Source organism: Mesocricetus auratus, unplaced genomic scaffold (assembly GCF_017639785.1).
Source record: "Mesocricetus auratus isolate SY011 unplaced genomic scaffold, BCM_Maur_2.0 Super-Scaffold_100024, whole genome shotgun sequence".
NCBI lineage: Eukaryota > Metazoa > Chordata > Mammalia > Rodentia > Cricetidae > Mesocricetus > Mesocricetus auratus.
In genome coordinates this window covers 24,584,101-24,598,682 of record NW_024429205.1, presented here as the reverse complement: position 1 = coordinate 24,598,682, position 14,582 = coordinate 24,584,101, and the positions used below count along the sequence as shown (strand labels likewise).

At 35.9% G+C, this 14,582-nt stretch overlaps 1 protein-coding gene across 12 annotated transcripts in view; it reads right to left on the bottom strand.

Annotated features, from left to right (window-relative positions):
- Birc6 (baculoviral IAP repeat containing 6) overlaps positions 1–14,582 on the bottom strand; it is a 161,203-nt gene that overhangs the window by 62,385 nt on the left and 84,236 nt on the right. For all 12 annotated transcript variants that reach the window (XR_005870837.1, XM_040730949.1, XM_040730952.1 and 9 more), the window contains 9 exons: positions 13,915–14,068; positions 11,732–11,848; positions 8,773–8,927; positions 8,180–8,306; positions 4,916–5,026; positions 3,985–4,118; positions 3,200–3,327; positions 1,755–2,317; positions 267–442 (listed from right to left, as the gene is read on the bottom strand). Coding sequence is in view for 11 of the 12 variants with exons in the window: in XM_040730949.1 (XP_040586883.1) it covers positions 267–442; positions 1,755–2,317; positions 3,200–3,327; positions 3,985–4,118; positions 4,916–5,026; positions 8,180–8,306; positions 8,773–8,927; positions 11,732–11,848; positions 13,915–14,068 (1,665 nt within the window). In the remaining variant the exon portion in view is untranslated. The remainder of the gene's footprint in view (positions 1–266; positions 443–1,754; positions 2,318–3,199; positions 3,328–3,984; positions 4,119–4,915; positions 5,027–8,179; positions 8,307–8,772; positions 8,928–11,731; positions 11,849–13,914; positions 14,069–14,582) is intronic.

The following is a 14,582-nucleotide window of genomic DNA, read 5'->3' as shown; positions in this document are numbered from 1 at the left end:
TGGAATTAAAGACATGCACCACTACTACCTGCCTTGAGCCACCACAACCCAGCTCCCTGTAGTCATTTTTTAAAAATACTACGCAAAGGAATTTTAAGTCTTCAATTTCTATTAAAACTGAAATAAAATTTACTTTGCTCATGAACTGCTATGTTATTTTCTAATACATTTTTCATAGATACTCTTGTCTATCTGATACAGAATTCTCTATAAGCACTACTATCAAACTGTTCTAATTACTGCAGCTGCTACTGGATTGAACGTACTTGTCTGCCCATGTATCCACAGGCCATGTAGGTCAAGATTGGCTGCAACATCATGTGGACTGTAGAGGCTTTCTTACTAAGTGTTGTCAATATGGTAAATAATCCATCTCCAACTGATATAGCATCTAACCCACCATGAAAGTTTTCATGTTTCGTGAGATGTAACCCACTTGCACCTAATTTAACAAAAGATAACACATTTTTTAAACGGCACATATAAAAACCAATAAAATTAAAAGCCAGTTTTAAAACAACACTAAAGGATGGGTGCCTAAGTCTCTTCCTCATGAATAATGAGACACACACACACACACACACACACACACACACACACACACACACACACACACACACACACACACACACACACACACACCCTTATAAAGACTAAAGTATCCATAGCAGTATCCAATATGATTTCGTGGGGGCATCATCATATATGATAGCTCCTGCTGTAGATAACTATAAAAAGGTGTCCTGTATGACTAAGAGCACATCACTCTAATGTTAGCACTGAGACAAAAGGAAAATATGGGATCTGGATTAAGAGCACTGTTTCCTCTTCCAGAGGACCCAGATTTTTGGCTGTTTTTCAAAACAGGTTTCTCTATATAGCCGTGAATGTCCTAGAATTTACTCTATAGATAAGGCTGGCCTCAAACATACAGAGATCTAGCTGTCTTTTGCCTCCTGAGAGCTGGGATTAAGGCTGTGCACCCCCCTCTTATGAGGACCCACTTTTGATTCACAGTGCCAACATGGTAACTTGCTCACAACTGCATATAACTGCAGTCCCAGGGGATCTGATACCCTCTTCTAGCCTCTGAGGGCACTGAATGCAGGTAATGCAGACACACATCCAGGTAAAACACCATATACATGAAATAAAACAGAGGACAAAGAAATACTAATAGGCAGAAACTATATCAGAAATTAACTGTCACATTTTGTTAAAAGTATTGAAGACACTTTTGAAAGTAATGCAATATATTAGTTTCCATATGGGTTAAACAATGGCATGTAAAAGTATAATGAAACAGGAGTCGTAAAAGCAAGCGGGAACGGGTACATCTTACTGGTATTTAATGCACTGAAATCATTGCAGGTATTTATATATAAATTACGGTACTTAAAACTAATGTTTTAATCTTGCTTTTCTTTTTTTCTTTTAGAGACAGAGTGCTTCCTGACCTATGTACACCATGCTGAACTCAAACCCACAGAAAGTCCTCTTCCTTTTCCTCCTGAGTGCTAGAAATAAAGGCATGTGCCACCCTGCCTGGTTAAGACCAATTTCTTAATTTACTTTGTTAGTGTTTCTCAGAATTTTTGAAACTGACACATACAATCTTTTGATAGTGCATTTCCTATAAAGCCACTCCATCAAAGTATCCACTAGTAACATAAGTTATTGTAAAAACCCTACAAAAAAGGTAAAAATAGGTATAGTACCAAGAGAAGATTAAGATTAATATTCCAAATACATACCAATTATCATTGCCATGGCACTGCTATTACACAGGCCTAGAGCAGACAAAATCTGGCTCATAATCTGTTGGTTGGCTAAGACTAAGTCAGCAACATAGGCAGGAGATCCTGGAATACTGGTATTGCTTCCGTTGACGTCTTTACCTCCTGAGACTTTTTCTTCATCTGAAACACTGTCTGTTGTATTGGCAGTCACCGACACTCTTGCACTGTATTCCCTATTGCTTGAAAGAGGCAACTGTACTAAAATGTTAACAAGCTTTAACAAATCAAACATGAGTTGATCTCTTGTCATTTCACCACAAACAGCTTTTGCATCACCTGGACGAATGAGGTTGGCAAAGAGTCCCCCAAAGCAGGCTCGAGCACCTACAGAGCTATCTGACCCACTCCTAGACATCACTTTGTCTGAGCAAGTGATATAGTGATGCACCAGGAAGGTGACAGACTCTATCACAGCAGAGATAGTACTGACTGAGACAGCTTCAAAACTCTGCTCCAGAGTAAACTCTAACAGCTTCACTTGAGCATCAAGAGGTCCTTGGCCTGTCTGGAAGGCCCCCCTGCAGAGAGAAACAGAGACAGGATTATTAAGAATTAAATCACTTTAGGTCATTTTGAGAGAAGTAACTATGACATTTCTTTTCATTTAACAGTTCTTTGAGCATTCCCGAGTTTTCCACTTTACTAAAGAAAATGAAAAATAGCTTCCCTTCTAAATTGAAAAGGGAAAATAATACAAGCACATAAAATTACCTTAAAGTAACATACTAAAGATTTTTTTTTCATAAAAAGTAGACTTTTGTATACTATGAGGACACTGGCTAACAAGGTAGTCTCTTTGACATCTACATGAATGACAATGGTCCAGGAAGTGTTTCTCAGGCTCGGTGGTATAGGGCTTGCCTTCAATGTACAAGGGATGCTCTAGGTGTTACATAATGGTGACAATTCACTGTTATGTGACAACCTATAACATTCAATACATTTCAAGAATTAACACAAACATGGCCAAAATTATTTTGACACACTGCATAATTTTGTTTACTTAGGATTTCTTTGTGAGTCAAAACTGTTATTTTCCTTGAGTTATCTTTTTGACATACTAATAAGAAATCAACCTTAGTTATCTATATATTCCAGAAGAATTTAAGTAATTTCAAACAACTTTCAGCTAAAACTTTTAACTAAGCTATGAGACCATTAAAACGCAGATTGAGGTCTGAATTACCATATTCCTACTTATAATATAGAGGACTTGAAAAAAATCCTACAACGAAATGAAATGAAATACACCAAGAAACACCAAATAAGTGCTTCCTCAACCAAACCATCCTCTGACCTATTTGTTCCAAACAAACCCTAATTAAAGTTAAGGGGATGTATTTGGAGGATTCCACATCTATTTTTACATCAGGACACATAAAGAACATGCTATCATTTACCTTTCTGTAGACAGTATATGAATTAGCTTGAGCAAAAGTTCACTGAATATCTGAGGACATGTTGAAGACAGATGCACTTGTAATCGAGTGAGAAATTCCTGCATGGCTTGTGTAGCTGTTGGACCAACCTGAAGAGAAAAGCATATTCATTGAAAACTACTGAGTGACAGGTACCTCCAAAGCAATGCAGAGAAAAAGTAAAACCTACCAAGCTATTTTAGAAATACATTTGACCACTAACCAAGTAGGGCTACCTAAATAAAAGCAGTACATTAAAACATAAATGAAATTTATATTAAGGAAATCTACAGTGAGATGCATGAAGCTCATTCCTGAGCACTATTTTTGAGATTCTATTTTTTTGTTTAGAGAATATCATTAATATCATAAAATGAATAAATTGTCAATTTTAATAGCATTATTAAATGAGAAACTGCAGAAAAATTTTAATCCCCCCAAATGCAATACTGTTTATTAGATTATTCAAAAACTAACAATAGCTGGGTATGGTGGTGCACGCCTTTAATTCCACTCTCAGGAGGCACAAGCAAGTGCATCTCTGTGTGATCAAAGTCAGCCTGGTCTACGTGGTAAGTTCCATTGACAGTCAGGGATATATACTGAGACCCTGTCTCAAAAGACAAGAACATAAACATGCCAAACAAAATAAATCTGCATATACAAAAGTTTTCTATCAGACTTTCAAGGCTACTTTTAAAGAATTACACTTTACAAATATGTTTACTAAAAGGTTTCAGAACATCACTAGTTAAAGACTGTATTACCTGAGGGCTGTGCTGATTTGTCCCGTGTGGACTGGTCCCAGAAAGAAATTTCACTAATACATGAATAAGGTTTGGATCTGAAACCAACAAATGAGCCGTAGTCTCCTGATTTCCAATAGAACTGCTGGAACCAGCTATTAAAAAAAGAAAGAAAGAAAAGGAAAGCAAAAAGGAAAAATTAAGGAAAGCAATAAATAACCCCCAGCAATAATGAAATACAGTTATTAATGAGCAATTTTTCATTGCAAAAAACAATCCTACATTCCTTATTAAAACAGAGTTCAATCACAAGGGCCTGTGGTGCAGGCCAGAATTCCCAGTTACTGGGGTTGTTGAAGCAAGAGGGGAAACCATGAGTTTAGGACTGCTAGAGCTACAAGCAAAAGAGTTCAAAGCCACATACGGTAACTCAGGAAGACACTTTATCATACCCAAAAGTACAAAGAGTATAGGGATATAGTCAGTGTTTACTTCATAGGCAAGAAGCCCTGAGTTCAATATTCAGAAGACAGATCTGGACTTTCCTCTATTCTCATCTACCTCATGTGTACTCTCACCTCTCTTAAGCCTGTAAAAACACATTGAGTACATAGAGTAACGACCTTACATTTCCAGAAACAAAAATACACACTTACTTGGAAACTTAAACTCAATTCTCTAAGAAAAATTGAGGGAAAAGCTATTTGTTATACACAGGAGATAGGTAACACACCATTACACTAATTTAATCATCAGTATCACAGAGTCATATGGGAGATAAAATACAAACCACAGAAAGCAGAACAACACTTCACATTAAATTATGTTTAAATAAACAAGGAATCCATCCAAATAGTGTCATAAAGAAAAATGGAATAACATACACCAACAACTTAATATTACAAATATTTTAAAGTACATGCCAGAGACATAAATAAAATTTTGAACTTACAGGTAAGCTGCATGTTTGTCATGAGTGTTAGGCTATGAAGCACAAGGCACCATGTCCGGAGTAAAGTATTTGGATACCAGGCTAGCACTGTGAGAAAGCTAGTTATTGATGCTACATAAAAGAAAAAGGGAAAATTTTTTTAGTCAGAACGACTGAATGTTTGTTAATAATTAAAACAAAAGACAAATTATTTCCTCACAATTACCTAGTATCTTTAAAATACAAAACAAAAATATCCCCCACTAAATACAAATAAAACTACAAGAGTCGGCAACAAGGGGGCTGGAGAGATGGCTCAGTGCACAAGAGCCTTTACTGAGCTGCATAAGGTTCCCACAAGATCACAAATGCATGGAACTGCAATCCCAGGAGAACTGATAACTCTCTGACCTCTGTGGATTCTAACACACATATACATACACTCAGAAACACACATACACACAAAGTTAAATAAGTATGCTAGAAAATAAATAACAAGTCTAAAGCTCAGCACATTACACACAACGAAATTTGCTATACTTTTCATCCTATGTAATTTGCTTATAAGTTATATTCTTTAGAACAAAAATCATATAAGAAGGCACACGGAAAAATCTGGGATACAGTAGATCAACTAAAATCATTAAAACTTCAGAAGAAAAGGGCAAACTCAAACTAATTAGGTAACTTGGAGGCCACAGGAAGAAGGAAGAGTAGAAGGTAGTGGTGCACCCCTTTAATCTCAGCACTCGGAAGGCATATACAGATCTCTGTGAGTTCAAGGTCAACCTGGTCTACATAGAGAAACCATGTCTCCAGGAAAAAAAAAAAAAAAACAGAGCAGAAGGGGGGAGGAGGGAAAGATACAACTGGAGAAATGGCTCAGAGGTTAAGAGCACTGGCTGACCTTCCAGAGGTCCTGAGTTCAATTCCCAGCAAGGTGGCTCACAACCAGCTATGAAGATGCTTTCTTCTGGAATGCAGGCATACATGCAGAAAAATTTTCATATCGAAGGTAAAGGAGGGGAGGAGAAGAGGAAGAGGGAAAAAAGACAATCGAAAAAGAAGAGGGGAAGGGAGGAGACAGAGAGACACAGCAGAGCAGAGCAGCTGGGGAAGTCTAAGAAGTTAATGAAAGTGCACGATGCCCATCAAATATAGCAGTCTGTGCAGGACCAGGGTCCGAACAGCTTTTAAAACATGCTGCAGAGCCGGGCGGTGGTGGCGCACTCCTTTAACCCCAGCACTAGGGAGGCAGAGGCAGGCGGATCTCTGTGAGTTCAAGGCCAGGCTGGACCAACAGCCTCCAAAACAATACAGAGAAACCCTGTCTCGAAAAACCAAAAAAAAAAAAAAAAAAAAAAAAAAAATGCTCCAGAGATGCTTGCTGACAGCTATAAGGAAGGAAACACTGGGAGTTCTGAAGACCTGGAATGCCAAAAGCAGATACATTTTAAAATCAAAAAACAAAAGACCATCTTATTGCCCCCAAATGGCACAATTTTCAAGTTCAACAATTAGAACCATTAGAAATATTCATTTTGAAACCTCTAATGTTTCTTACCAAAACAAAATACAAAAACAAAACTATAAAGACTAGGAGTGACATGTGCTTTCAATTCCAGCCCTTAAGAAGCTGAGGCCATAAGTTTAAATAAGGCCAAGCCTGACAAGAACAATGGGGGGAAAGGAAGGTAGGAAGACAAAAGGAGGAAGAAAGGGAGGGGAAAAAAAATCGAGATGGGGAGGGGGGAGGAAGAAAGGAGGAAGGAAAAGGACGGGAAGACCTAACCAGCTCAGCTTTTACGTTTTTAAGATGTATTTAGCTTTATACGTATGAGTGTATGCCTGGACATATGTTGTGTACCACCTGTCTTCTTGGTGTCAAAAAAGGTGTGGTAGATCCCCTATAACTGGAGTTACGGATTGTTGTCAGTCACCAAGTGGGTAATGGGAACAAAACCTGGGTCCTCTATGAGAACAACAAATGCTCTTAACTGCTGAACTGTCTTTCCAGACTCTGCAGGCCAGCTTTTAGAAAAGTCTCTTGTCAGCTATGAAAATGGTTACTCTGGAACAAAAAAAAATCTCACAATCATCTCACAATCTTCAAATCTTCCAGGATTCCTAGAAAGGCCAAGGGTAAATGCCTAGCCAATCACCAAGTACATAAAAGGCACAACTCTGAAGAAGCATTGCTTACCACCTGTCACTACAATCGTGGAGAGGGTTGTTTGCTTAAAAAAAAAGTAATGCACAAAGGAATTAAGTGTCAGGATATTGTACGTATCCAGGTGAACAAATAATCAGGGCACATTCCTGTACTTACAGACTTCATGAGGGAATTAACCCAAACATGAGCTTCATCTGCCAGAAGTGGACAAAATCCTTACTAAAATAATTTCAAAAGCAGAAGTAGAAACAGAAGAAATATAGCCCCAAAGAATGAAGAAGCAAAACCTTACAGCATGGAAAAAAAATACACCACAAAATTAATGCAAATGGGATGGAGGGATAGCTCAGAATGGAAAAGCATTTGCTGTACTAATCTAAGAAATCAAGTTAAAATTCCCAGAACCCATATGAAAGCTGAAAGCACAACACCTACAACCCCAGTTAGTATTAAGCCGAGACAGGAGAATTGCTGCGGCTTGCTGACTGCCAACCTAGATACAGGTTCAATAGGAGCAAAATGATAGAGTAGGACCTGATGCACTCCTCGGCACACACAGGACGGATGGACAGACAGACTGACATGACAGAGACAAACACACAAACGTCTATGGATAGAGATGAAAAGGAGAATGGGAGGGGAAAAGGTAGGAGGAGTAGGTAAATCAAAGTTTGTTTTTTTGTTTTTGTTTTTGATTTTTTTGGTTTTTTGAGACAGGTTCTCACTATGCAACCCTGACTATGCTGAAGCCCACTACCATAGTCCCAGGTTGGCCTAAAAGCCACGCCAGACCACCTGACTAGAAACATTAGCCAGGTCTAAATACTTATTTACTCGCTTAAAATTTTGAGAAGGGGGCTTCTGTAGATTTAGCTGGTCTGTAAATTGCTATGCGGGACAGGCTGGCCTCAACCTCACAGAAATCTACCTTCCTCTGCTCTCAAATGCTGGGAGTAAAGGCATGAGCTGCCACACCCACCCATACAGCACTTCTTTCACCAAAACAATAAAACCCTAACAATAAAGACAATGTACATTTTAAACTAATTGTGACCATTTTAAAAACTTGCTATTTACATTATATTAATAGTTTTCTAGCTAAGAAACCTTACCTTGATTTAATGAGATAACAGGTATTCGATTAGCATTATATAAAAAAATATCTGCTCCATTCTCTTTGTTCCCTGAAGAACTAGAATTAAGGCTCAATGTGAGCCACAACTGAAGAAGTGATTCCAACTTTAAGAAAAAGAAAGAAAACTAAGAAAGGGAAAATGTACTTACATTACAAAGTACCATGTAAACAAAAAAAAATAAAACTTTATGATTATAAGCTTCTCATATTCTAGCTTATTTTAATTTGGTTCACAAATAGATCTTAAAATTCTTGAACTGTAATTTAATTGAAATAAAATTTGTAAATCCCCTCATACTCCATGTTTCCCTCAATGAACACTGGGTAAGTCGATTCTTTTTAATCACGGGTTTATACATACACAGCAGAAAGAAAATTACCAATGCATAAATTCATGATAACTAACGAGGGACATTATTAAGTATTTCCAAGATTTTTTTGATTAAATTTTACAACAACAACCAAAAAAAAATCATGATGGCCAGGTCATTTATGAGTTTTCCATTCAGTTTCATGCATTAATAAAAAAGTAGTATGTCAAAATTCATTGCTGTTTTCTTAAAGTCTTACCTGAACATGATGGACTTGAAGCATGGAAAAAAGTTTATTGAAACAAACATTTAACATTGGAACAGAAGATAACTGTATAATAAGCTGGCCGTTCTGGTTTGTTGCTTGTAAACTCCCTAGAAGTGAATCATCTGTTCCGGTTGGAGATTGTGAAACTGAAAGTCAATCACAAGTACCATTTTATAAGCAAGCATCAGAACACATGTGAATTGATCAACAGTCAGGATCAGGCTAAAAACTTTTTATCTAAGTTAAACTCTGTACACCAGTTCTATAATAGTATTTGGGGAAGCTATTTATGAATTATTAGATATTTAAGAAGTCAAGAAAAAGAGAAGCTCCCAAATTCACAACACTAATCTCTAATACTTTTCTAAAGTTAATAAAAAGAAAGCCTTGACTACTTATTAACAAGGAGTAATATTCCTACTGTGCTGTTAAACTTAGGATATAGCATTCTAGAAGAGTGCTCTGCCACTGATGTAGACCCACAACCCTGTACTTTATTATTTCTTAACCTTGACTACACTTTACAATCAACTGAATCGCTTTTGAAAGTTTGCTTCTCACATCACATGGGGAGCAGGGAATATAAAAACAATGGAAATTTTTTATCATACATTAAAAATATTACTACATTAGCCGGGCATTGGTGGCGCACGCCTTCAATCCCAGCACTTGGGAGGCAGAGGCAGGCAGATCTCTGTGAGTTCGAGGCCTGTCTGGTCTACAGAGCGAGTTCCAGGACAGCCTCCAAAACAATACAGAGAACCCCTGTCTCGAAAAAACGATAGATAGATAGATAGATAGATAGATAGATAGATAGATAGATAGATAGATAGATAGATATTACTACATCAAAAAGGACACACTTGAGTGTAAGACAATAGTCAAGGGCGGAAGATTAATAGAACTATGTATTGCTTCAAATAAGGCTTCCAATAAATTTTAAATAAGCAATATCAAATAACAAAATGGGATCTTGGAGGGACATGTCACTGTCTCATATCATGAGGGGACTGAAGTGAATGAAAGAGGTTCTCATGTTAGATGGGAGAAAATACACAGCACTTTTTTTTTTCCAATTTTTTGAGACAGGTTTTCTTCGTATAGCTTTGTAGACCAGGTTGGCCTCAAACTCACAGAGATCCGCCTGTCTCTGCCTCCTGTGTATTGGGATTAAAGGCGTACGCCAGCACCACCTAGCTAATACATACTATTTAGGTACTAATAGTATGATTTTCTCCTTTTATTCCTTCATCTACTGTGAGCAAGAAATAAAATCCCAAATTCATGAGCCAAAATACATTTGAGTTATCGTTACAGATTATGTGATCACCCGCAACACTTCCAACTACCCATAGTTCTTTACTAATTCAGCTTAGGAAAAAGTGAAGTGGCATGTAAATCTAAGGAATATTACATTTACTATTATCTCTATAATAATAATAATACATAATAATATATAATAATAATAATACTGTGTAATAATAGTATATAATAATAATAAATAATAATAATACATAATAATACATAATAATAATAATAATAATAATAATAAATAATAATAATAATAATAATAATAATAATAATAATAATAATATTAATAATAAATAATAATAATAATAATAATAATAATAATAATAATAATAATATAATAAATAATAATAATATATAATAATAATAATATATAATAATAATATATATATAATAATAATAATAATAATAATAATAATAAATACATAATAATAATAATATATAATAATAATAATAATAATAATAATATATAATAATAATAATAATAATAATAATAATAATAATATATATAATAATAATAATAATAATAATAATAATAATAATAATAATAATAATATATAATAATATAATAATAATAATAATAATAATAATAATAATAATAATAATAATAATATATATAATAATAATAATATATATATACATCATCATCATCATCATCATCATCATCATCATCATCATCATCATCATCATCATCATCATCATCATCATCATCATCATGCATCATCATCATCATCATCATCATCATCATCATCATCATCATCATCATCATCATCATCATCATCATCATACATCATCATCATCATCATCATCATCATCATCATCATCATCATCATCATCATGCATCATCATCATCATCATCATCATCATCATCATCATCATCATCATCATCATCATCATCATCATCATCATCATCATCATCATGCATCATCATCATCATCATCATCATCATCATCATCATCATCATCATCATCATCATCATCATCATCAGTCATCAGTCATCATCATCATCATCATCATCATCATCGTCATCATCATCATCATCATCATCATCATCATCATCGTGTAAATCATCATCGTACTCGTCTAGTAAATATCATCATCATGCTCACATCCTAGCTACATAGTCCTTAATGTATATCTTTGATTAGGCAGAGCATTCCTCAAAATGCACTTTCCTGACAGGAGTGAATCTAGCAGTGTACATCCACATTAGTAATGGCTAAATCTGGCAGACTGTTTCTGTTCAGACCATCATGAAAAAAATTGCCTTCCTTTAGCTGTAATTAGAATGTAATGCCTCTCAATTCTGGGGTTCAGTTAGAAGATATTTCAGAATACAGATAGTTTATTCAGAATAAAATATTTAAAGTTCATTTTCATGGATGTATAATACAAGTAATGAGCTATGTAGTAGTCCCTAGAATTTCCTCAACCTCACAAAAGCACAAAAACAGGAACTGAATGTACAAGGAGCTATGTGCCCCAAATGTCCACTTGTGAATGCATTGTCTTATTTAACAACAGGCTACTAAGTCACAGACGCTGTATGCTATATCCTCTAAGCTTTTTCAAATTTACTACAGACACAGAACTTTAAACTTGTTCTTGATGAATAATACATGACAGGAATAATCAGACTTACAGGTAGGAGATGTATTCGTTAATGCTTGTAAAATAGAATCTGCTTCCAGAGTAGACATCATTTTCAACATAAGTTCTGCTTGCTGTTCAAGGCCAACTTCTAGACGAGCATCTAAAGCTACAAAAGGGGAGAAGAGATACCCAATCAGTTACTACTAAGGTACTTCCTACTACGGAAAACGTGGCAACATCTGCTCCCAGAAAAGGCTGATGAGGCTTTTACTTCACAAAAAGAAATCCTAGCATGTAGTATCAGAACTAAATCGGGAAGAATATCTGAGATTAAAGATGGGGAATGAACAGTACAGAGACAGGTGGAATAAACGACACAGTGACAACAGAAAGAAATATGAGAGAAGGCTTTCCCCTCTGACAAGTTTATCACACTTGTCACAAACATGTGTAGAGACAAAGGCATACACACTAACAGTCACTATGACTGTAATAAATTCCATTCGAATCTTGGTTTCTTTGGACAAAATTTTAAAATACACTACTAATTATACAAGAAACTAACTCCCAAGTACAGGCAAAAGCAGTAAATGATGAACCAGAGGCATCTTAATTTGCTCATCTAAAAAAATGCTCAAAAATTAATGAACACTTATAGATCCAGAAGCCATTTCAAGGAGTTATATTAGTCACATTTGAGACAATTTACATATCAAATTAAATAAAAGTAAAACTGGGAGTAGAATATTTAATAATGTGCAGGTGCATGCATGTGTGCACATACAAATGTCTATACAAGTACATACACACACATACAAGTTAAATAAAAAAACGACATTAAATTCATTTCCTTAGATAAATATGTATATGTTGTTAAAACATACTTTTTTATCTGGGCTGACAATACACCCTTCTAAGAGCCAAAACCATATAACAAACACCCCAATAACCAACACCAGAAGCCCTCTTTTGAGCTGTCACTCAAGACTGTCCAAGAGCCTCCCAAATCATACAGGCTGTTGCTACTGCCCTTGATGGCCCACAAATGTGGAAGGCTGAGACCCTATTGCAACCAGCATGGCACTATAAGAGTATAGTAGTGGCAAGCATACCTTGGCTGTAACCAGAAACTCTCTAACTGAACTTAAGACCTGCTCAAAAAGAGAGAAACCATGACTGGTATACTAGAAACCTAGTCAACTAAGTACTAAAGTCACAGAGTCACAGACTCTGGAGAAGAATCCACAACCATCACTTTTCTAAGTTAGCATAATCCCTGACAACAATCTAAACATTAGTCCTTATGCACACATATAAGAGGAGTCCTCACCCCTATCAAGAAACCTTCTTTTTCCAACAAATAGAGACCATTACACAAAACCACAGTCAATCAAAATGCAGAGGTATGGAACCCAGTTATATTATACCAAGAAAACACACTTGTACTTAAGGTTCAGGAAACACTGTAGAAGAGTGGGCAGAAGGACTGACAAGACACAAAAGATTAGAGAATTTGCTGTGAAACTGTGTCTCCTAGTAATATCAGATGCTACACCCAAGAAGTTTCACCAATATGACTGCGCAAGCAACCTAAAAATATGCATACAAGTAACATTCTACAGACTGAGCAGCTTATATTCGTGTATTTAGGAATACATACATATACAACACTATAGAAAAAGAGGCACTGATTTGAAAGTAAGCAAGGAGAGGTATTTGGGGGTGCTTGCAAAAAGAAAGGGAAGGGGAAAATGTGATTATAATATAATCTCAAAGTAAAAGAAATTACAAAGTAAAATAGTGTATTCTCATTTCACATATCAAACAACCATCAAATAGCTTAGGGTTAGTCTTACTTTCAAAGAGAAACTAGGGTAGGCCATTAATAAGTGAAAACTCACTAAACATGCTGACAAAGCTGGGCAGTGGTGTCACATGCTTAAAAGCACCCAGCACCCAGCAGGCAGAGGCAGGCATATCTCTGTGAATTAGAGGCCAACCTGGTCTACCGAATAAGTCCCAGGACACCCAAGGCTCCACAGAGAAACCCTGTCTTGAAAAACCAAAGATAGATGAAGACAAAACAAAACATGCTGACAAAACAACTATGAAAGGTAAAGACGGCACACCAGTGATAGCTACTCAGCTACTGTGTACTTAGAATGCAAATTAAAAAAAAATAAATTCGTAACATTTGCAGCATATATTTTAAACATTCCTATGCACACTTACCCTGAGATACTGAAACACTGACAGTCTGGGATCCGTTCTTCTCTGTATTTGATGGTGGCTTTGCTACAGGCATCCCCAGGCCTCCAATGTAAGGGTTATAATTATAGGTACCATAATCAGCTCCCCAGTAGTCATACCAGGTACTGCTTATAGGCTTTTAAAAACAGAAAAGTTGGTATTTTACAGAGTTATACAGTTTGTAGTATTTAAACCAAAGTAAGGCTACAAAATAAAAATTCTCCCCTTTTAAGTACCCCAAAAATGTTAGGTAGGAAGATGAAAAGTGACTAGCATCATTAATAAAATAATGTACCCAAAGAGTAGTAATTGAATAAAGTATTACAGCTGTATCTCCATTAAAAATTGAAGGAGAATAACACAGAAATAATGACAGCAAGAATCCTATCTAGGTTAAGACTCCCCAAGTGGCTGCCAGGAATGCTGGTAATCCATCACTAGTATCTGCTACTTCTAGAGATTGTTCATGGATATTATCAGATGTACTAAGCATGGGGGTACTAGGGACCAAAACACCATTGTCATTTACTTTTTAATTTTTTACAACTGTATTTACTGTGTTCTTTAAATGTATTATAAAAATATACTTATTATGTATACTGGGGCTGTCTGTCTCCTAATGTGTGCCTGGTGCCTGCAGAGTCCAGAAG